We start from the raw sequence: 22179 nt of genomic DNA, 5'->3' as shown, positions 1-22179 counted from the left end.
ATTGCACGTGTTCTGTTTTGGTTTTTTTAATACTAAAAATCAGATTTTTGATTCCAAGTGGTTTAAAAAGCACAACTACATGGCGAGAAACACGTTACACATGGTCCTACACGTAATCTATCTTTAAAATGTATTCTAACAGTTTAAAACATGCACATTTATCCTGCTTTTTAGGTTTAATTTCACCCAGATTCACCATGAATGTTGAGGATTTGCATTGAACAGTAACGGCCTCCAGGAGAGACACTATCATATGCTTCACCTTTTGCACTTTTTTGAACTTTGACATGTTAAAGTTTAGTTAAGAATATAAAAACAACACGATGATATAATGAAAATGTAAAGATGAGCAGCTGACCACGATCAAACCTGTCAATCAGTGCCTTAATCAATATAGTGCAGTGTGAAACTTCGATTCGGTCCTAGTTTAACAAGAAACCAAACCATATCCGTTCAAAAAGACACATTATGATAATTTTGGTACCTGAGGAAGTGGAGCAAACCCGTGTTATCATCACAGACAGGTTGGGGTACCACTTCCGACACTGAGTCATCGTGAATCAACCTTCGTATAATAATTGCGCGCGACCGCGTGCACTGCTCTCACGTGGACCCTGTGTGGAAATGTGCTTCATCTTGCTTTGAAAACATGTGCGTGGCTGCGTGCTTAGTCAAGAGCAAAAATATATCGTCTTGCAGGGATCCATAAGCATAAAAGTTAGCCATTCTATATATTAGATATTTTAAAATATGCAAAAAGCATAATTTATTTAGCAGAGTTAATTAACCATCAGTTTTAAACATTAAGATTTTAAAAAGGGTTTAATTTTAGAACTAGGTATTCAGGCTTTATAAAGAAAAAGTTGTTTGTGTTATGGGCTATTGCTAAGGTGTTGTGAGTGTTTTTGTTGCATTAGCATGGTGGTTGCTTACCCACGTCAAAAGAGTCCCTCATTCAAAGTAAATATGCTTTGTGAAAATCGTCCAATTGCTCAACAAGTTGCACAATTTAAGGTATTATGCATGTCCCTATGTGGTAATGTGATTTACATAGTCTACTCATGAGCAATAAAGTGATGTTCAATAAAATGGCCATTAGCTGTGAATCAATCCGAAGGAATACACAAGTAGAACAACTTGTAGTATATAAAACATTTAATACACAAAACGGCAATAACATTAAGTGCTTTACACAAGAACATTTGAAGAGTTCAGATGCAAAAGCCTCTAATTGCCATCTGAGATTTTCTTCTAAAATGAGCATTTTTATCAAGCTCAGTTCAGTTAATTCACTTTAATGGCAATGAAAATGACCTATTAATTGACATTAAAGTGAAATTACTGAACCTAAACATACGAGCTTGATAAAAATGCTCATTTTAGAAGAACATTTCAGATGGCACTTAGAGGCTTTTGCACCTGAACTCTTCTTTTGCAATGACCATGGCAACACAAGTGCTTTATTAATACTATTAACTGTATAAAGCTTTATTGACCTGTAATGTCCAATAGACAGTGTGGTTGACTATTGTTGGATCTGAGGTGAAATCATTTGTCTTTTTGATGTCATTTACTGGAGTTTATGTGAGGTCACTATCAGAGTGGTTGCTCTTGACTTTGCTCCCTTGCTTTCTTGATGGCTTCCCTCAGAAGAGAGGTGAGGGAGGTCAGTCCGATAAGGTACCCGTCCTCCCTGTTTCCCTCCACCCATGGAACATCGTGCCTCAGCTGGACATCCTCTGGGGTTGGGATGGTCTTTCCAAAATCTATCATCCATATGTTTGCTTTGCTGCTGCAGTCGTGGACGAAAAGTAATGAGCTGCCTATGATCTGTGAGAAATTGAGATGTTTATTCAGAGGCAGAGGAGACAAAATTTCCATAAATCGTGTTGAGATGAAAAGGCCAAACAAGCTTTTGACACATCAAACACTTAAAACCCACATCCTTTTTCAAATATTTGGCTTTTTTTTAACAACATAATAATAAAAAAAAAATTTTCTTTAAAATCTGTACATTTCATGTTTGAGGAATAATTGTGTGTAATTTATGTTGTAGAACAAAACGTGAAAGTCTCTCCAGATCTTATTTTACTCATGAATCAAATATTGCCATTCAAAAAACCATTAAGAAACTCAATGGTTCAAAATGCCAATTACTTTCTGGTTTTTAAAGCTTCAAAGTGAACAGCTCAATACTATAATGTAGTGTATAAGAAAACCATAACAAGTTTGACGTTTTGCACTAACCTCGTGTTTGTAGAAAAAGGTTGATTCCTTTAGTGCTTCGCTCAGTGCCTGTAATCTGGATTCGTAGGCCTCCTGGGATACACAAAGTGACAAATGAAGAATATTTTGATGTATTTGTGATGAACTGCATTTTTTTTTTTTAAATAAATATTGATTCCAATAAAGCAGACATATTTGGTTTAGAACAATAGAAAATGTCATATGGCACAAAAACATACAAAATCTGTGCTTAAGGTCAACATGAATCCCCATTCACAACCCACTTTACTCTTGAAATGTCAAGTATTTCAGAATGAAACATGATATGCGAACATAAAATGTAGGGTGGGATTAGTTTTTAATTATTAGGAACCAACTGAATGGCAAGGTGTTTTTTATTTATTGGTAAAATAAGAGGGCTTGTTGATGTCAGACAGAAAGGAAAGATGTTTCACAAATGAAGCAAGTGTTTATATTTGTGTTTTTAAATGGATAGTTCATCCAAAAATGAAACTTATCCAATGATTTACTCATCCTAGCTGTATATGACTTTCTTCTTTCAGACGAACACAATCATATATTTAAAAATATCCTGGCTCTTCCAAGCTTTATAATGGTAGTGAATGGCGCTCAAAATTTTGAAGCCCAAAAAAGTACATCCATCCGTCATAAAAGTAATCCACACAGCTCCAGGGGGTTAATAAAGGTCTTCTGCAGCAAAGCGATGAGTTTTTATAAGAAAAATTTTATATTTAAAACTTTATAAACTATAATAACTGGCATCTGCTGTACATAAGTCGAGTTTTCTTACAAAAACCCATCGCTTTGCTTCAGAAGGCCTTTATTAACCCCCTGGAGCCGTATGGATTATTTTATGATGGATAGATCCATTTTTTGGGCCTAAAAATCCACATTCACTAGCATTATAAAGCTTGGAAGAGCCAGGATATTTTTAAATATAACTCTGATTGTGTTCATTGAAAGAAGAAAGTCATATGCACCTAGAATGGCTTGAGGGTGAGTAAATCATGGGATAATTTTCATTTTTGGGTGAACTATCCCTTTAAGTATGGTGTGCACTCACTAGAATGTGAACCTGCCTCCTGGTGAAAGATAGCAGGGTTTCTGTCACTTGTGCTTCTGTGTGTGTCTTGTAAAAGTCCCGCAATACTTTACCATTCCCCATCTGGAAAAAAAAGAGTGAAAAACCGTAAAAAATATCTATTCAAATGACCATACAGTGTCTCTCTTGTAACTCTTTTAGCCTCGTGTTTCATACCACTATGCCTTCTATACGGAAGCCCAGTGATGAGGTGGAACTGCTGTCATCCCTCCACTGCAGGTAACGCAGCTTCGTTACTCCTCTCTTTACATGTTCTTCTGCAGTGGGAGCTGCCGGATCCACTTTAACCATCTTTTGATACATATCAGAGCGTACATTGGCGTTGGTCCTGGCCTTAATGATCTCCTCCTCTTGGTATGTCCTGAAAGTAATGGCATAGATTCAGATGGCACTGTATTATGGTTCAGATATAGTGCGATTGATAAGGTCAATCAAGTAGAGTAGCAAACTAAAATTGTATTTTGGACACAGTAGGTTATCAAAACTAGTGATGCACCAAAATGTATTTTTACCAAAACAAAGTTTTCAAATAGCCGAAAATAGCCGAAAACCAAAACAGAAAATGAAGTTGGTTAATTGGGTCACTAAAGTTGGTATTCTGTTCAGGGTGTCGTGTTCTCAGGTAATACATGAAACCAGTCATAGTGCAGCTCTTTAACGAGACGCCTCTCCATATTTCAGCCCAAACATTTTTACATATTGCTATTTTAGCATCGTTTTTGGCCACACTTCGGACATGTTTACCTGTTTTAGCTTATCCATGTTGAGTGTACAACATGGTCAAAATGTATCATCGGAGAAGTGCTAATTAAATGTCACAGTTTTGCTTAATGGTTTCAGCCCCCTTTAAAACTTATGGAAGCTTGTTTCTGCCATGTAATAAAAAATAAAAAAGGTAATTGGGACTTTTTATCTCACAATTCTGACTTTTTTTCTTGAAATTGTGAGATATAAACTCAGACTTGCAAGTGTTAAAGTCAGAATTGCAAGATATAAACTCACAATTCTGAGAAAAAACGTCAATTTCGAGATATAAACTATAACTCGCAATTCTATAAATTACAACTCACAATTCTGACTTTATAACTCGCAATTTTGAGTTTATATCTCACAATTGTGAGAAATAAAGTCAGAATTGTTTGATATAGACTCGCAATTGTGAGAAAAAAGTCAGAATTGTTTGATATAAACTTGCAATTATGAGAAAAAAGTCGCAATTACCTTTTTTTTAATTTTTTATTTAGTGTTGGAAACAAGCTTCCATAAAAACTTTTTTTTGCTGTTCTGGCCTGTTTTCAGTTGTTGAAATTTCAGTGCATCACTAATCCCAACTTTTATCCAACATTGATATTCAGTCTTGCAGGCAAATGTATCAATATTTTATAAAACATACCCACAAATTACATCAACTGTGGCTTAAGGTAACAGTTATAGTGAAGACAAATTAATCAGTGTTTGAGTAAAGCTTTTAGTTCCCTTCCTACCGGACACCCATTTTGCAGTCCATGATGACAGGATGTTTGAGCCCGCTAAGCAGGTCCTCTAGACGGATGTATCTCTCTCCGTCCTGACTGATGTGCCCGAAATAATGAGGCACGAACTGACAGAGCGCATCAGACATGAGGGCTTGCAGACAGACGTCCTCCACCTTGCAAAACCTCTTCAGCACCTCCCCACCCTCACTCAGCCTTACATTACCTAGGGAAACCACACGAAACACATTTTATCTACAAAATACTGCTTAGTTCAAAAGTATTGTTCAAACCCATTTTACTTATGTAACATGATGCATTCTTTGCAAAAGCCTAAGCTTCGTACCTTGGTGACCAGCTAGCTGGATCCATGAGCTTTGTGTACGTTTGGACCACTGCATCATGGTCAAAAATGTTCTCCAAGATCGACACTGGGAAAGAGAAGGGGGTCATTTAGTGGCAGGACCTTAAAAACAATTTTCTGTGTTTGATTTTCGGTGTTCATAAAATGGCATGCTTTTTTAACCTTGAAGGATTTACGGTTAAACAATGATGAAACTGTTCAAACCCAAAGATGTTGCTCACTACTTGTTGCATTACGGGGTATATTGCATGACATCTGAAGAATTTGTTTTGGGAATATTGCAAATGTGACAGTAGCATGCTACTTTATCCATATCTCTGTCTACAGTACTATGCAAATAACTTATTCAAATACACTATGTTATGGTACTCATGCAAATCGTCTAACACATTTCAGTGCACCGAAAAAATAGAGACCTTTTCATTTAGTCCACGGGTCAGACTGAACCCGACACCAGTTAAACTGGTCCTGGAATATTCTGCAGAATCAAGATAAACTGCTTTGTGCTTTCTAAGATTTCCCAGAATTCCACTCACCTTTTTCATGGTCTGCCTCCGGGCGGCTGTATCCTCACTCTCGCTGAAGACTTCATCACTTTCTGCTGAGGAGTTGTTGAAGGAAGAGGAGGATGAAGCAGAGGAGTGAAGGAGAACCCGAGAGAGAAAAGGGTGTGGAACTAATTCTCCCTCACCATCTCTCTCCATACTTCCCTGCATATAATGCTCTCCATCCTGTGATGACGCAAACGTTTGTACGTTTCTCTGTTTTGTACCCCAACTCTTCTTCCTGTGCATTCGTTTGTTGAAATCTCCCTCGATACTCTCATCGATACTCTCCAGACCCCCCAGCCTTTCCCGCATCCCTTCCTTTGGCACAACCTTGCCTCTCCACAGGCTTTTCCTAGTTGCTGCATTCAACGGCACTTTTGAACCCTCTTCAACAAGATTTTCACTCCCTTTTACCCTCTGCTCTTCCACGTCCGTGTCCTCGGTCATTGCTCCGGTAGGTATCGGTAGGGGATCCACACGAACGCGTTCCAGAGGTTCTGGTTTCATGTCCTCCATTTCCTCATATGCATTTATTTGAGTTTCAGTTGGTTCTTCTAGCTTGGAAGAAAGGACGGCGTGAGCATCAGCCAGTTTAGGTCTGGCTCTGAAGACTGTGTTCTTGTTATGATGACTTTGATTGTTCAAGGATGGTGAGAAATCAAACATCTTGTCTTCTGCGGCATCTCTTATGCTCTCACCGTCCCTTCCATTGCTCTTCTTTTCTGACATTGTGCTCATTCTTTCTGGAGGAGAATCCAAGTCTTTCATGAAGCCGCTAGGATGGAAATTCTCATCAGAAATGGATGAAACTTGCGTTTTGTTATTTTGAGCTCTAGAAGAAGAGAATCTGTGGGGATCAACAAAATCGTTATTTGATAAGTCATAATGGAATACCTAAAGACAGAAAACAGATGAATAGACAGATAACAAATTATAATATTCATCTTATCAGTAAACTACTGTTATTTAAAGAGGCACATCATGTGAGGATTTCCTGGACATATAATATAAAAAAACTTGTTCTGCCATCACTGGTGGTTTCCTATAGAAATGGATAAAAACAAGCTTTATCTGCCCAGGAAATAGCCCACATATGCTAAGTGGCACAAAGGTCAAAACAATTACTTGTAGGGGGGAAAAATGCACCAACTCCCACGTACCCGAGTTGCCAATCTTTCATCATTCCTGTGTGTTAAGTTGAACCCTCCAGCAGTTCAGCTCCAAAGACTCAATGCCAGTTCAGTGTCTTGCTGTCAACGTTTTCCAGCAGTAATTTGCATGATGTGACATCACAGTTTTCCACAACATTTTTGACAACGAGCTCTTTTGGAGGTTGGGCCGAGGTTGTCCCACACTTTTCTAGCGTTGAGCCGTTGACTGACTCTTGCAACCACGTCATGTATGTGTTTCCATTTGGCAGATGCTTTCTTGTTTTATCAGCATGCACATTTCCTGGGAATTGAACCCATGACTTTGGTGTAGCTGGCACCATGCTCTGTCTACCATCTACCATAAACTTCAGATTCTATTACTTGTTTTGTAGTGGAGATACTGTACATCTTGCTCCAAATTGTCATTTAATTTTGAGTTGTTTTTTTAATTCTCATTAAATTCTCTTTTATAATACAACATATTGTTTTTATATGTAAAATCTGTGTAAATTAAAGACAGTATACCATGATGTATAAATACTTTACAATTTTATTTTTTCTGTTATGTCCACAAAATAACCTTCAGTAAACTCATATCTTCAGCTCTTTCTGCAAACAAAATCTATAGATATTTCTCTGGTTGTCTTTGTGTTTCCAAGAGGAATGCATGTAAATTAATGCAAATCAATAATGTCATTTTCCAGACGTACACCGCAACCAAATGCCATTTTTCCCCTTGGGCTATTTATTGACACAGTATCACTGTTTTCAGTGTTGTAGTAGTTGTATTATATTATATTCCACAACAAAGGATATTTCTGGAAGGGTTAGTTTGGATATATAAGTTATGTCAATACTTGAGAAATAATAAATGGTGGTAATGTAATTGTGCTTGTCTCTGATTACTTTTAAAATAACGAAAGGCCTATTTTGGGCTAGCATAAAGTTCATAATTTATCAACATGAGATTGTAATGAAGTCAAGTAAGTGGCCTTTGCTTTTCATAACCTTTACCCTCATTTAGAAGACAGCTCCATTCCCTCTCTAGAAGCTTGAACAACCAACACGATAGTAATTTTTATCTTTGGGGTCTGTTAATGCTTGGGAAGACTGTAACATGTCCTGTGATAAATGCCTGTGTCTCAAAATCATTTCTCCATCCCCAGCCTCACAGATGGGTTCATCCTCAGCGAGTTCTCTGGAGTCGTCACTCTCCTCCACCCCCATGTCTGGAATGGATTCTTCCATCTCCACAGAATTGCAATCCATGGTGTCAACATTTTCTATAATAATGGGGGAATCCAACAAGTGTGTTACAGTGGCTGCTCAGAGAATTAGATGAATGCACAATCAAGAAAGGTTCGAAATGGCATGAACCACATGTATCTACTAAACTAGCCTTTCATATTTGCATGCTTTCATGATTTTAATTTGCATAGATCCCATTAATTTTCATTTCACTAAAGAGTTTTTTAACCCTTCAAATCATACCTCTTTAGTGACCTGGGATGTCAATCACTTCCCTCCTCATTCATTTTTTAAAGTTAGACATCAACCTTCTTAGTATTCCTAAATCAATTCATTATAAACAATATAACAACAAAAAATAAAACATTTATAAAAGAATACCTGTTTTCCAATTTATTTATTTTTTAAATTGTATTTTTACAAAAAAGTCGCTAATGACCAGAGGTGTGTAACAGTGTGAGTATATTTTGTTTGCACAACAATATTGAATCATTGATGACTGAATAAGTGCAATTTACATTAATTCCACAAGGTGGCAATGTATGATACACATTAATGAAGTGACGTTTCACTCATAGTTACTGCAGGCAGAAAACAAAAGAATAGGATGTATCATCAGCAAAACTTGAAATGGCTCAGCGATTTACAGTGGAGCAAGTACTGATCTGGTGAAGAAGCTGTCAGCGATCAAAATATTGATTTTGAAGATGTTGAAAATGATAGTTTTTTTAGAATATATTTGAGATTGCAAAAAAGAGCCAGATGCTGAGGACACTGCTGATGGTATAAAACATCCGCTCAGACTGAACCCTTCCAAGCTCCAAGAGGTAACAAAATATGCTTTATTTTATTCTTCCATAATTGGTACTCTAATATCAGGAGAGTTTTATATTATTGCGACAGGAGATCCATCCGTGATAGATATAGATCCGGGTCGCTAAAGACCCAAATACGTAATAATGATTGGCGAAACATTCATGCATTTAAGGGTTAATCTAGGTGAACTATCCATGTAAATGACTTTAATATATTATTTCCAGTATAAAATTAATTCCCAAAGAAATTCTCCAAAATTAATTTTAGGATTTTACCCTTTTTATTATAGCAGTTGCAGCTGGTTTAAAACAGTACATGAGCTTCACCTGGTGCATTTCCTTCATTCTGGGATTCAAACTGATCATTCAGGTCATCCGGTTCATTCATTTCTTCTTGTTGCATATCAGTCTAAAGCAAAAAAAAAAAAAAAACACTGTGAAAAATGTTTATATAACACACACACACACACACACACACACACACACACACACACACACACACACACACACACACACACACACACACACACACACACACACACACACACACACACACATATATCCTTATAATTTTATCACTAAAGTATATGTAGCACATGAAACAATAACACACACACACACACACACACACACACACACACACACACATATATATATATATATATATATATATATATATATATATATATATATATATATATATATATATATATATATATATATATATACATATACATATATATATATATATACATATACATATATATATATATATATACACATATACACATATACATACATATACACATATACATACATATATATATATATATATATATATATATATATATATATATTAGGGCTGTCAAACGATTAATCGTGATTAATCACATACAAAATAAAAGTTTGATTTTGCATAATATATGTGTGAGTAATGTGTGTAAATACTATGTATATATAAATACACACAAATTAATGTATATATTTAGGAGAAATATGTTATTTATGTACAAAAAATGTATTTATATATAATATAAATTATATAAAAATATAAATAAATACATATACTTGTAAATATTTCTCAAATATATACATGGATGTGTTTGTATTTATATATACAAAATAATTACACACAGTACACCCACATATATTAGGCAAACTCAAACTTTTATTTTGTATGCGATTAATCGTGATTAATCGTTTGACAGCCCTAATATATATATATATATATATATAAGTAAATCAGCTCAATTTTAGAGCAGCGCACCTTAACAGGTAACCTGCGACTACCCAGACTAAACTGCAGGAAGCTGAGAGCAATAATCAAACTGAGGAAAGTGAAGTTACTCATCACTCCAATCAATGCTGATATCAGGGGGAAGTGATACAGCAGGTACCTGTGCAGATCAGAGAGATAAGCCTGGATGATGCATACTTTTTGAATGATTTTATTGAAGCAACAAAGTAAACATACAGGAATACACAAACACAAACCTGATGCCTGTAAAGTGAGCAAAGATGAAGAGATGTGCTCTGTAGATCTGAATACGCTGGGAATGGATCTCAATGACAGCTCCAACAGTGGGTTTGTACTGAATGGAGAAAAGAGAGAACTTTAAAAAAATGGTTTGTGCCACAGCTCGTATATAGTATATTTATTTCCACTCTAAGGGTACGTTTACACGACAATGATGTACTAAAAACGGAAAGTTTTTAAAAAGTTTTTCCTTTGTTTTTTTCTCATATAGACAACAACGCTGTCAAAACAATCCCGTTCACTAACCCTAACCCTATTATGCTGCTAGGCCAGTAGTTGGCGATGTCACTCTGTAAAGAAACACTACTATCGCCCCCCTATACCCTCATTCACTATTCCCTACCTTACTCCACTAATATAGTCCATTTGAAGGAGTGAATGAAAACAAGTGAGTGAATTCAGACACTAAGGGCTGTCGTTTTTACATAGTTTGTTGTTTATTAATCATTTGAAACTCAACAAACTGTCAGCTCCAGTATTAAGATGAAAGTATTTATCTTGAACTCTGTCTTGGAAACTATGTATAAACCTAAATTAATTTAATAATCACTTTAAAAAATGAATTTATACCTGTGTGATATTACGCTGTAGCCATATTGGTTTGGAAAATGGATGGATGGGCGATTCAGCTGTGGGCGAATCAAGGATTTCATTCAGCGAGTGACTCACCGTGCATTATGTGTATTCTCTAGTTATTGAGCGTGCATCAGTTGTACCCTCATTATTGTGGTGCATTCTGGGATTGAATAAGTGCACTTCATTGTCCACTATGGTTTCGGACACCACTACAATTGGCTGTCCCCCCAAATAGTGCCCAATTTAAGGGTATGGGGGCAATTTCAGACATAGCCGAACACATAATACGCACGTTTTCATAGATTATAAAATAACATTATTGTTTTCAAAAATTTGCACTTTGAATACGGTATTCATAGTTTTCAGGCCCCCAAAACGTGTAAATGAACGGCCAAAACTGTGTTTTGTAAACGAACCCTAATGTTTTTTCACTTTGTGGAGAAAATGTGAAGTTCTTGTGTATACTAAAATATTCGCCACATTGTGTCGTGGGTGGTTGCCAGTGTGTTGCTATGCAGTTGCTAGTGTGTTTTTTAAAGTTGTTATGCGGTTACTTAGGTGTTTGAAGTGGCTTTAGCAAGTTGCTATGAAGTTACTAAGGGGTTATGAGCGATTTTATGTTAGTATTTATATGGTTGCTAGTGGTTTTAGTGAATTGCTAGGGTGTTCAGAATCATCACTCACAGAATCATCTTTGAACTCAGAGTACAGCTCCACTGAGACTGACTGCTTCTGCTCCGATGCTCCTGTTAACAGCATGGGAGAGAAGACCACTGTGCCCAGAGCCTGAAGAAGAGAGGAGCGATAATGGAGCATTGCCTGAGAGACAGAGAGAGATGGGAATTGCTGCAGCCTTGTGAAACAAAATGTTCCAAATGTGGTCAGAAAACTCATGAAGCTCTTTGTCAGGGTTCTGTTTTGTTCTGCTTAGTTTCATTGTGTTTTCTGTTCTCTGCATGCATATGCTGACCTAGGCCCCGTTTACACTAGTGCGTTAAAACAGCCTTTTAAAATGAAAACGTTCATCGTCTATACTGGTGTTTCCACTGCGTTTCAGAAATGATCTCCGTCTACACTACTTGAGCGAAAACGCATGTCACATGACCGTTTATGCACACTGCTGGGCATGCGTGATGTGTACAAGTGTAAACAGTTGCCTCTTGCACATGTAGGCAGATGTAGTGTTATAAAATGCAGAGTTTAACTGCACAATGGCTGATAAAAAGGACCACGAAGTCAGCAAAGTTTCCAGTTCCATCTCCATGTTATTGTTTACATAGTCGTTGAGGCCATTTTTTCACTTTCCCGTGTCCACTAGTAAGAGGTATGATGTTAACACATATGATACAACACATATTGCCCTCTCAGGATCCAAAGCTAAGCCAGTAGCCATTTACATGCCCTGCCAAAATGTTCAATACAATTTTAAAATAAAAAATAAATACATTTTAAAATTGTAAAAAAATAAAAATAATAATAATAATAATAATAATTTGTGATTTTTTTTTCTCAGCCCCACCCTCATGCATGACTTGCTTGCATGGAAAAGCACTAAATGTGGTTGATATGACATAAGTTTTATATTCAATGTCTTCTGAAACCATATGAGTACATAATGTACATGTAAGTAAATGTTTACAGAAATGTCATTTTTGGGTGAAGTCAAACATTAAATAAATTTGATTGTCAAATTCCTAGTTCGTACACTTACAGAACGTGCTGATTCGTCAACAATCTGACCAGCTTTAGAATAAGGAGCGATTTTCACTAGGAACATTCCCAGCTCCTGATTGGCTAGAGACTCTGGCATTTCCAGCTCTAGCGTGATCCGATAGGGCTGGCCGTACGTCATTACCTGTAGTAGGCAGGAAAGAGAAAAGAAAAAAATCAGCAAGGGTATGTATGAAATAATATACTACTCAAACTATTTTGGAAATATTTCCACTGTGCACAGTATGCAAATAATCTGTAATCTCCAGATGACTGCACAAAATGTGCAGTAGACAACCTGAGGCCACTGTAGAGCACTAATAAACCAAAAGGGATGTCTGCCATGGTTTTGAGCTTAATTATTTGATAAACACACCAAAAAGCCATTTTTTGCACAAAATTTGATTAAAGTCTATAACATAACTAAACACCACTGGGATAAACATGCAATATAGTGAGGTCATGTGACAACAATGCAGCATGCTGCTGTTTGAAACACTTACTGTATTGCAGACAGTTTGACATACTATAATTAAAGAACAGTAGGCCTATGTATTGAACAGTAAGCGGTATGCTAGTATTTTATTAAGAACATTGTCTGCTTTTGTCCACTCATTTTCATAAACTCAACAACAAACGTAAACCAGAAAAAAAAAAGTTAAAAAGTTCAAACTAAAAACAAGGATCAGATCAAGGATGGTCACCTGATGTTTTCCATTTTTCAGTAAAGAGACATTAGCCACAGGGAAAGAACACATAGAGTGAAGAGGAGATGGACAGTCAGTCCTGCTGGTCAGAAACACATTTCACATGAACAAGCAGATGACAAACATCAAAAACTACTAAAGTCAAACCTCTGATGAATGAAGGCTCTGTGACATTTGTCCCAATATTTCAGCATCAACTTAACCTTATAATTGTAACCTTATAACCTTATAACCAAATAAACTATTTGATGTGCAAATTTCTAAGGCCTCTAAATTATCAACATGTCAAAACTTTGTTGTAAAACCTGTTGTACACACTTTACTGCATGGCTTCTGACATCTGATTGATAGTTTATACACTGCCTGGCCAAAAAAAAAAAAAAACATCGCTGTTGGGATTTTAATAGGCAAATACTTAAGAGTCTATGGATGGATCATTATTACAGTGATTATTATGCATATGTTTGGCAACAGTTCTTTTAACTCTAAAATATGGAGTTTGTAGCTTTTCATTTCTTAAATAACCATGCATTGTGATATATCATGGCCATATTCCAGGATGACAATGTCGAGATTCATCAGGCTCAAAAAAGAATGGATGAGGGAGCATAAAGAATCATTTTCACTCATGAATTGGCACCTCTGAGTCCTGACCTTAAATTCATTGAAAGTCTTTGGGATGTGCTGGAGTACTCATCTCTTGCATTGTCAGGACAAGACCCTGACCAAAAATGGATGTGGTGCATCAGTTTTGAACCATTGCCAAACATTTTACATGCTAGAAACATAATAATCACTGTAATAATGATCCATTTCTAGATTCTTAAGTATTTGCCTATTAAAATCCAAACAGCGACATTTATTTTTGGCTGGGCAGTGTACTTTTTTTAGCATGTAAAAGGCCTTTTAGTATAAAGCGTCCTGCTTTAGGTCATGGTTCACATGCCACTTTGCTGTGAAATCTTAGTAAACGTAAGAATAACTTTTATGGTGTGAATAATATTTCAAGATGTACACACTAAGTTTACTTGATTGTTTATAAATATTATAAATATATTAGAAAAATCATGTTAAATTATAAGTCAAAATATGATACTTTTGTAGATTTTTTTTCATCTCTCAATAATCTTTGTACTGAATTATGTTTATTATGTTTTGCTGTCCACAATTAAAACTACAGAAATTTGATCATAAAACTAAGCATTTTAATATCATCTTACTAAGACATAATATTGTGAGACTGACAACTGATATTATATGTCATTTATGTAAGTATAGTCTAATATAAAAATCATTGATTTACAGTGCAAGCTATCAGAATCTCATCTTACTTTTTGTCCATATAAATATAAGCATTTGAATACTTTTGCTCAGTTTGGGCCTCTGAATAAAAGTTAATTTTTCTCCTCTAGTATGAGCTCCATATTCTCCTATATTATACTATATAAGCATATATATGCATATATATATATATATATATATATATATATATATATATATATATATATATATATATATAGAGAGAGAGAGAGAGAGAGAGAGAGAGAGAGAGAGACTAAACGTTCAATAAACTGTTCCAAAATTAGATAATATGTCAGGCTTTACAGTGTTAAATATAGAAATATCAATAAAATAGTAAGAATATAAAGCTATTAAATTATAAAATATGGATAGCATAGCTCAGATAAAATGGCTTTTGATGGGAAATGTTGATTTCACATTTAGATCTCTGGGTTTTGATTACAGACTTTGACATTTTAGCAAATTTGAGCATAGTTTAGGATCTTCTCTTCTGAAACTTGGATATGTGAGATTATTATGGCCTTATTATTGCATAAATGATTAACATTTATCCATTTAGCAGATGCTTTTGTCTGAGAAACAAGTTTAATGCATATATCTAACAATTTTTTTTTTGCTTAAAACATGAATACAAATTTTGTAAACTGGTGCAAGAAAAATGTGTTAATCTAACATAATTAAATGACGTTTATGCTTAAAACAAACAAACCAAACTTATCTGGTTTATCATTGCATTTACTACTTGAAAAAAAAAAAAAAAAAAGATGAAAAACTGATTAAGAAAATGATTTAAGGCAGTGTATCCTGCTGGGTAACTGTAAACCTCTCACCTGTAGAAGAAGTGGACAGGTGTGATGAAATTGGCTGTGGGCATGAAGGAATAATAGAAACTGCCGTAGAGGAATAAAGCCACCCAGAACACCAGCAGAATCACACAGATCAGAATAGCTATTTCCAGAAACTTCTGTCTGACCCGCACCAGCAACACAGACATCGTCTTGAGGATCTGGACCACCAGCCCATTGATTTGAGGTCCCACATCTTGAACACCAGAATCTTCGGAGCTGAACTCCTCCATACTGGGGTGCATGTTTACTGGGATTTATTTCTTCCAGAGTTGTTGCGTTGCTGTCTCAGAAAGGTCTTTCACAACAACTTCCTCTTCAGCTGTCTTTGGCGTCTTCCTCTGTTTTCACTGCTTAATGTTTGACTATCTACAAAATACCAGAACCTCCCTCATTACTCAGAAAAACGCTGCCCATTTCTCACCACCACCTCATGTTCTCGTTTTCGAGTTCATGTGAGTCTTTTCCTCTACCCTTGAAGCTCTGACGTCTGACTTTGATTCATCTAAAATGTTCTGAATCAATGAACAAGCTCTTTTTGATGAACGTTTCGGCAGTAATGGACTGTGACACCGTTGGTTCCTGGAAAAAAACAGACAGTCCGAAGAACAGCTGGAGTCCAGTGGGACGACGCTGGGACTCATGACCAGCATGTGAGGCAAAGGACAAGGAGAGCTGTTAGGAAATACAAGGCATATGAAATATCCAAGACGAATCCTTCTATCTGTAAATATGTGTATCTTGATGACCTCAACCCTGGTAACAGCTAAGCAAAAACAGTTGTCATTTTGTGAGAATCACATTAGTCATGTAACTGCTTTGCAAGTCTGGATACACAATAACCACTTCAAGTTTACCATACAACCACAAATCCATTGGATGCACAAAAGTCACATGCAACTTCAAAAGCACAGTAGCTCGACCAGGACAACCTGAGGCACCAAAAGGTTTCACTGAAAGCATAAATTAGACAATTAGCTGTCTGTCATTATGACAGTTATGACTATTGGACTCCTATATGAAGTTTTGCACACAAATGTAAAAACATGAATAAACATGAGATCTTGTTTAAAACCCCACTTGTACTGTAAGTTTAAGGACTGTGTCCCCCATTTTGTGTTTTTGTAATGTGTCGCTCCTTCCACTAGATGGCGCCAAACATCCTTTCAGTAAAATCTATATGAAAGTAAACCGGTTTAATTAAGAGATTATGATGATTTACACTGAAATAAAACGATTACATAAGTGATTATTTTGGTATTATTAAAATAATGTTGGTTTTAATTATAGCAAATGCAATAAATTAGCTTTCTATTGAAGAAGGAACCCAAGACACAAATTAGTGAGCCGTACCGAGCCGTAGGCTACCATGCACTGGAAAAGTGCCAATTTTGAGACATAAAATGGGCTCTTTTGACGTGGGAATGGTAAATAACTACCTTGGCAACAACCATAGCAATTACAAAGCAATGCCTTAGCAACACTCTAGCATTGTGGTGGTGAGTTTTGCATGTACAAACACTTACATTTCCTTCAGAAAATATAAAAATCTAGTAGTTGATGATATAACCATTAGTAACATCAGCTGAATGGCTTTATTCATGTGCCATTCCTTTTAATTCCTTATTTTATCTCTAAAACACATGTTTGTTTGTTTTTTCTCTAAAATGAGCTCCACTTGAAAAGGCGCCACGTTTGGATTGATTTTTCATGAGCAGGAGATGATAGGGATTCTGTGGATGATTTCAAATGACCTGCCAAACAGAGGCTGCTGGCCTACATACATATTTAAAACAGCATCTTGCAGGTGAATCAGATTGTTCCACCAAATGGAAGAGTGCTTTTGTTCTGATGGAATGACAAAGGGAGATAAAGTGAAAATTTAAAGCATGACACCTTTAATTGGAATTGATTTTGTAAAAATGGAGAGAGGTAGCTGAACTGGACTGCAGATGAGACTTTTTCATCCGCTCCTCCTTCCCTCATGCTGGTATGACTCATTTGCAAATCATATACGTAGACCACAAGTATGTAAAGCTATAATATACAGCTGCACTGTGACTGTTAATTCAGTTCAATGCAATTCAAGTTTATTCACAGTAATATACAGCTAACAAACATGTTAGGAAGTAATTACTTGCGCTTATAATGATTAAAATATAAGGATAATATTACAATATTAAGATAATATTTGAAAGTTTTGGTTGTCAATCAAAGCTGTACAAAAAATCTCCAAAACAGACAAAACTGGTTGAATATGTAAACAATCTTAAGTTGTAATGTAGTTGCGAGAGATGCACACATCACGTCAGATCCAGGTATCATAGTAAACCCGCTTCAGGTCATGTAGAAACACAGCCAAACATATTCAGTTTTCCCATCAGTCAACATTAGGATGATAAAAATATCAGCACCGTGGAAAAAATCTTGTGGGTCAAAAAATGTCAAAGGAACATTAAAATGTCAAAACCCTTCCCACAGATTCAGAAATGAAGGAATCTTACAGCATATCTCTAAATCGAAATGATCTTGGTATCACAAAACACTCTCAAAGGAAGACAAATACTCTTCAGAAACCTAGTGAACTGTCTTCGTTGGCAGCATTTTAAGGGATCATAAGTGCATTACTGACACAAAGGCTGTTCCAGAATCCATTCTGACAAATTTATAGTCGGCATGAAACAGAAATTCCGATAGAACTGAGTGAAAAGGCTTCTGGAACAAGAAAAAATTAGGGTGGGTTTTGATTTTGTTCATAGAGAATTGATTGGATGGTTGTGATTTGCTATTGGTGGATCTCATGTGAGTGACAGGTTGCCCCGCCCTCGCAGCAGTAAACATCATCAGAGAAGAGATGACGCTGCAAGAGGGAGAGGAAGTTATTTTGATTAAAGATTATAAAGGAACATGAATTACAAAAAAATAATTATGTGCACGGATAAATAATTTATAATAAATTTTGCAATGTTGCATAAAAAAAATAAGATTTTTCAATTTTTATTAAATGATTACAAAGCCTCGGACATGACATGCAGGAAACAAATAGTAGGCTAAATTGTGCACATGATTTACTATTTTGTTTCCTTGTTTTATAAATTATACACATGATTTATAAATCAAGGGAATGAATTAGTAAATTGTGCGCACAATTTAATTTTTTTCTTGCGTATCATGTGCAGGGCTCCGTAAATGATGACTTCAGGGTAGCATTGAATGTACCTTTTATGTAAAAGCCGAACCGATCATACAACGCAACAAGCTTAGTGGATTTTTGCCAACTTCAAACATGTCTATAACAGTGCTGCAATATCTTATACAACATGTTAAAACCAAACTAATTCCAATAGAGTTTGGACTTAGCATATTGCTAATGCAGTACTCTAATAAGCAACTGTGAGTTGACTCTCCTGTGCATATGCAGAGCATTCAAAATCGGTCACTTATGGGGTTCCATTTCAATTAGGATGTTACCTTATGCCTATATAAGCATTAGACAGCAAGGCAGCTGACTAGGTTTTGGAAGAGAGCCACAGTTCTGCTCCGGTTGCTGCAGTCACAGGTGAACTGAAGGGTAGTGGCCGCAGGTGTTCTCTGCACATGTGGATCTGAATCTTTGATTGACAGTTGTCTGCACTGTTATCGGTCTTAGCTAACTCTTTTGACCCAAAGCATGCCTCCTGATTGATCTCACCCTTTATGCACTCAGATGTTAAAAATAACCATCTGTCCCCATTCATTTGAAAGTCATTAAAGTCCCCATGAAATCAAAATTGACAGTTAATTTTTTTTACAGAATATTGCAGTGATTATTATAAATGATTTATCTGTGCACATGATTTTTTATTCATATGCCCTTGTATACTTTAATCAAAAATGTTAACCTCCCTCTTGAAACGACATGATGTGTGTCTCGGCAGAGGACGGGACTAAATATCCTCCATAACTGACTGCAAACTGCCATTCAGATCTGCCTCCTTTTAGGTAGAAACACCCAACTTTCTATGATCCAATTATTTTTCAAAGGATGAAATCAAACATTTGTCTCATTCCAGAAGCTGTTTCATTTGCATATATGTCACAAAAGAGAAGACTATCAACTGCCGTTTCATGTTGACTTTAAAACATAGCAGTGTTTTTACTTCTTTTAACCTGAAGAGGTCACTGTTACTCCTAATCCAGCTAATGGCTTGACAAGTGCAGAATTCTTTTCTTTCTGTAAGACAAAGAATATACATTTTAACTTAAGATAACAAGATAAATTTATATATGCTTAAAGTCGCAATGAAACAGTAGTAGCGACAGATCTTTTCTTTTGTATTTTGATGTTCATCCAAAAGTAACAGGTTACCGAAAAATAAAAAAAGCAGGGTGGGGACTTGGTTCTATGCATCGGTTGTTGATTGGAATTTGAGATGTGGACGTCACACTCAAAAATGGAGGCAGATAAATGCGAGTTTGCAGGGGTTTAATCAGGATAATGATTGGAGATGTCCTGAATATGTCACCAGAGAGAAGTCTTTAGCTGTGTCCAAAATCACTCCCAATTTCCACTGTATTTTTCAGGTAAGAGCGGGCACGGCCATTTGTAAATTAAATGTGTCTGGATTCCGGATTGTCATTCGCTTCCAGTTATTTTTAGCTGTACAAAACAGCTTGTTATGCTGCTTGATATTGCAAACTGGTCTTAATGTAAAGATGCTGGTTTGTAGCACAAACAGTTTTACAGTTTACTGCACTTTGATATTCTTCTCATTATTTTCCTTGCAGCCATTAAATCAGAAGTCTTACAAATTCACAGAAAACACCTTACTTCCACGCTGAAAAATGGTGGATAGCAAATGACATTCTAGTCCTCTATATGGGAAGATAGGAATGAAGAAAGAGCGAATTCAGACACTAACGTAAATATCATGCATCAGAGAGGACTCTGTCATGGATAATTTCGCAAACTACTATGCATTTGAAAATAATTGCTGTGTAAATCAATAAATCTGTCATTTCGCTTCACAATATCTTCACACAGATGTACTTTAATTAGCAAAAAGTTACACTTACAATTGTAAAAGTTGCCACCAACTTTATTTTTCTTTTGTGCTCTAATGCTATTGTGGTTAGAAATCAAGTCCCCCAGGAATCAGGTCTCCTTTAGGACCCCGAGTGATCCCATTGGTTAAACAGGCTTTTAAAGGAACGCTCCACTTTTTTGAAAATCAATTTAACCCCCCTAGAGTTACCATTTTTGAATCCATTCAGCCGATCTCCGGGTCTGGCCGTACCACTTTTAGCATAGCTTAGCATAGTTCATTGAATCTGATTAGACCGTTAGCATCTCGCAGCAAAGTTCCTTGATTATTACGCTGGAATGAGAGTATAGTTCCTAGCCACGTCGGTCTTAGAACACGATGTAACTACAGAAGAGTCAAGTTTAAATAGGAAAAATATCAAAACTCTTTGGTCATTTTTGAACGATATGCTAACGGTCTAATCAGATTCAATGAACTATGCTAAGCTATGCTAAAAGTGGTACCGCCAGACCCGGAGATCGGCTGAATGGATTTGAAAATGGTAAAAAGTCAACTGTTTAACTCTAGGGGAATTGGAAAATGAGACTATTTTCAAAAAAAGTGGAGTGTTCCTTTAATAGATAGTATTTTTAGCGGCTGATTATAATTCCTGCAAAATCACGTTATGATTTATAATGTTTAAAATGCATTATAAAGTCAGAGACCAGTTTGCTTTTATTGTAGAAAGCAGGGTCATATTATGGCAGATTGTTTTGTACTTCAGAAGAAGAATGCCAGATTTAAGCCTGCTGCTTTTGTGAACACTTTGCTTGACTCTTAATCTACTTTTGAGTTTTAGAATGGAGAATGAACTGTTCTTCGAGGACTACAAGTTTTTCCATAGGGAGGGTTTATGTCAGTGGGCGCTGACTTGGAAATCTCTGGTAAGAGTCTGCTTGATATAGATGTATGCAATCTCTTGTTTTAGTGTTTTGAACCAGTGAGTGTGCTTCGTGTTGGAGTCTAATTACAGATGGTGAGTATTTGATTCATTAAAATAATTCTTTGAATTATTTATTGTTTTATGGGTGGGGGTGTTACGAGCCCCTGCTCTTTCTTTTTCTCTTTTTCCCTTTCTGAGCATAGTTGCTAATTGGATGGGGGCGGAGCCTGATTATGTCCAACACCTGTGGCTTCTGCCCATTTAAGAGCTGCTGGTGGCACTCCACTGGGGCCTACCTCAAGAAACCTGTTGTTGGTGGTTTTTTTTTTTTTTTTTGTTTGTTTTTTTTTGTACAGGATGGTGAGATTCATTTGTTTAGCTATATTAGGTTGGCGGGAAGGTATAGTTAAGTAAGCTGACCCGGAAGATTCTTTTGTGTTTGTTATTTTTCCTCGGGAGTAAGGAAAGTTTAACTCTGAGTTGTAGTTTAGATTAGTTAGCTCACCAGTCCTGATTTGAGTTTTGTATGTTCATTTGTTGCTATGTTTTTGTTTTCATTGTTTGTTATAGTTTTGATACTTCTACTACCAATAAATTTGATCTCTTTTT

At 36.1% G+C, this 22179-nt stretch overlaps 2 protein-coding genes across 5 annotated transcripts; both read right to left on the bottom strand.

The window, feature by feature from the left end:
* Window positions 1-1427: 1427 nt before the first annotated feature.
* si:ch73-22a13.3 (inositol-trisphosphate 3-kinase A) lies at window positions 1428-7267 on the bottom strand. The gene is made up of 8 exons (XM_067383473.1): window positions 6894-7267; window positions 5722-6580; window positions 5168-5252; window positions 4834-5047; window positions 3506-3710; window positions 3311-3412; window positions 2248-2319; window positions 1428-1830 (listed from the first exon to the last, which is right to left on the bottom strand). Exons 1-8 carry the CDS (start codon window positions 6914-6916, stop codon window positions 1597-1599), a joined length of 1794 nt encoding a protein of 597 aa, XP_067239574.1. The 5' UTR covers window positions 6917-7267; the 3' UTR covers window positions 1428-1596.
* Window positions 7268-7456: 189 nt separating this feature from the next.
* Window positions 7457-16528, bottom strand: bscl2l (BSCL2 lipid droplet biogenesis associated, seipin, like). 4 transcript variants are annotated; one of them, XM_067383755.1, is made up of 8 exons: window positions 15610-16528; window positions 13475-13559; window positions 12772-12915; window positions 11745-11846; window positions 10442-10539; window positions 10215-10344; window positions 9275-9356; window positions 7457-8167 (listed from the first exon to the last, which is right to left on the bottom strand). In XM_067383755.1, exons 1-8 carry the CDS (start codon window positions 15867-15869, stop codon window positions 7929-7931), a joined length of 1140 nt encoding a protein of 379 aa, XP_067239856.1. In that variant the 5' UTR covers window positions 15870-16528; the 3' UTR covers window positions 7457-7928. The 4 variants fall into 4 exon arrangements, with proteins under 4 accessions (XP_067239856.1, XP_067239676.1, XP_067239767.1 ...); XM_067383575.1 differs by having other exon boundaries at window positions 7464-8167; window positions 11745-11879; window positions 15610-16516; XM_067383666.1 differs by having other exon boundaries at window positions 7467-8167; window positions 11745-11879; window positions 13475-13556; window positions 15610-16510.
* Between the last annotated feature and the right edge of the window lie 5651 nt (window positions 16529-22179).

This window comes from Chanodichthys erythropterus, chromosome 1 (genome assembly GCF_024489055.1).
Source record: "Chanodichthys erythropterus isolate Z2021 chromosome 1, ASM2448905v1, whole genome shotgun sequence".
In the NCBI taxonomy this organism is placed as follows: domain Eukaryota; kingdom Metazoa; phylum Chordata; class Actinopteri; order Cypriniformes; family Xenocyprididae; genus Chanodichthys; species Chanodichthys erythropterus.
Note: the sequence above shows the minus strand (reverse complement) of the source record. Positions and strands in the feature narration are given on the sequence as shown.

Coding starts and splice junctions, on each gene's coding strand:
- si:ch73-22a13.3 (XM_067383473.1), bottom strand. CDS start 6,916: ATGATGAAAGATTGGCAACTCGG. Junction 6,581..6,893: donor ATGAAAGATTGGCAACTCGG/GTACGTGGGAGT, acceptor TGATCCCCACAG/ATTCTCTTCTTCTAGAGCTC. Junction 5,048..5,167: donor CCAGCTAGCTGGTCACCAAG/GTACGAAGCTTA, acceptor TGGTTTCCCTAG/GTAATGTAAGGCTGAGTGAG.
- bscl2l (XM_067383575.1), bottom strand. CDS start 15,869: ATGCACCCCAGTATGGAGGAGTTCAGCTCCGAAGATTCTGGTGTTCAA. Junction 13,560..15,609: donor CCTGTCCACTTCTTCTACAG/GTGAGAGGTTTA, acceptor GTTTCTGACCAG/CAGGACTGACTGTCCATCTC. Junction 11,880..12,771: donor TTGACGAATCAGCACGTTCT/GTAAGTGTACGA, acceptor TCTGTCTCTCAG/GCAATGCTCCATTATCGCTC.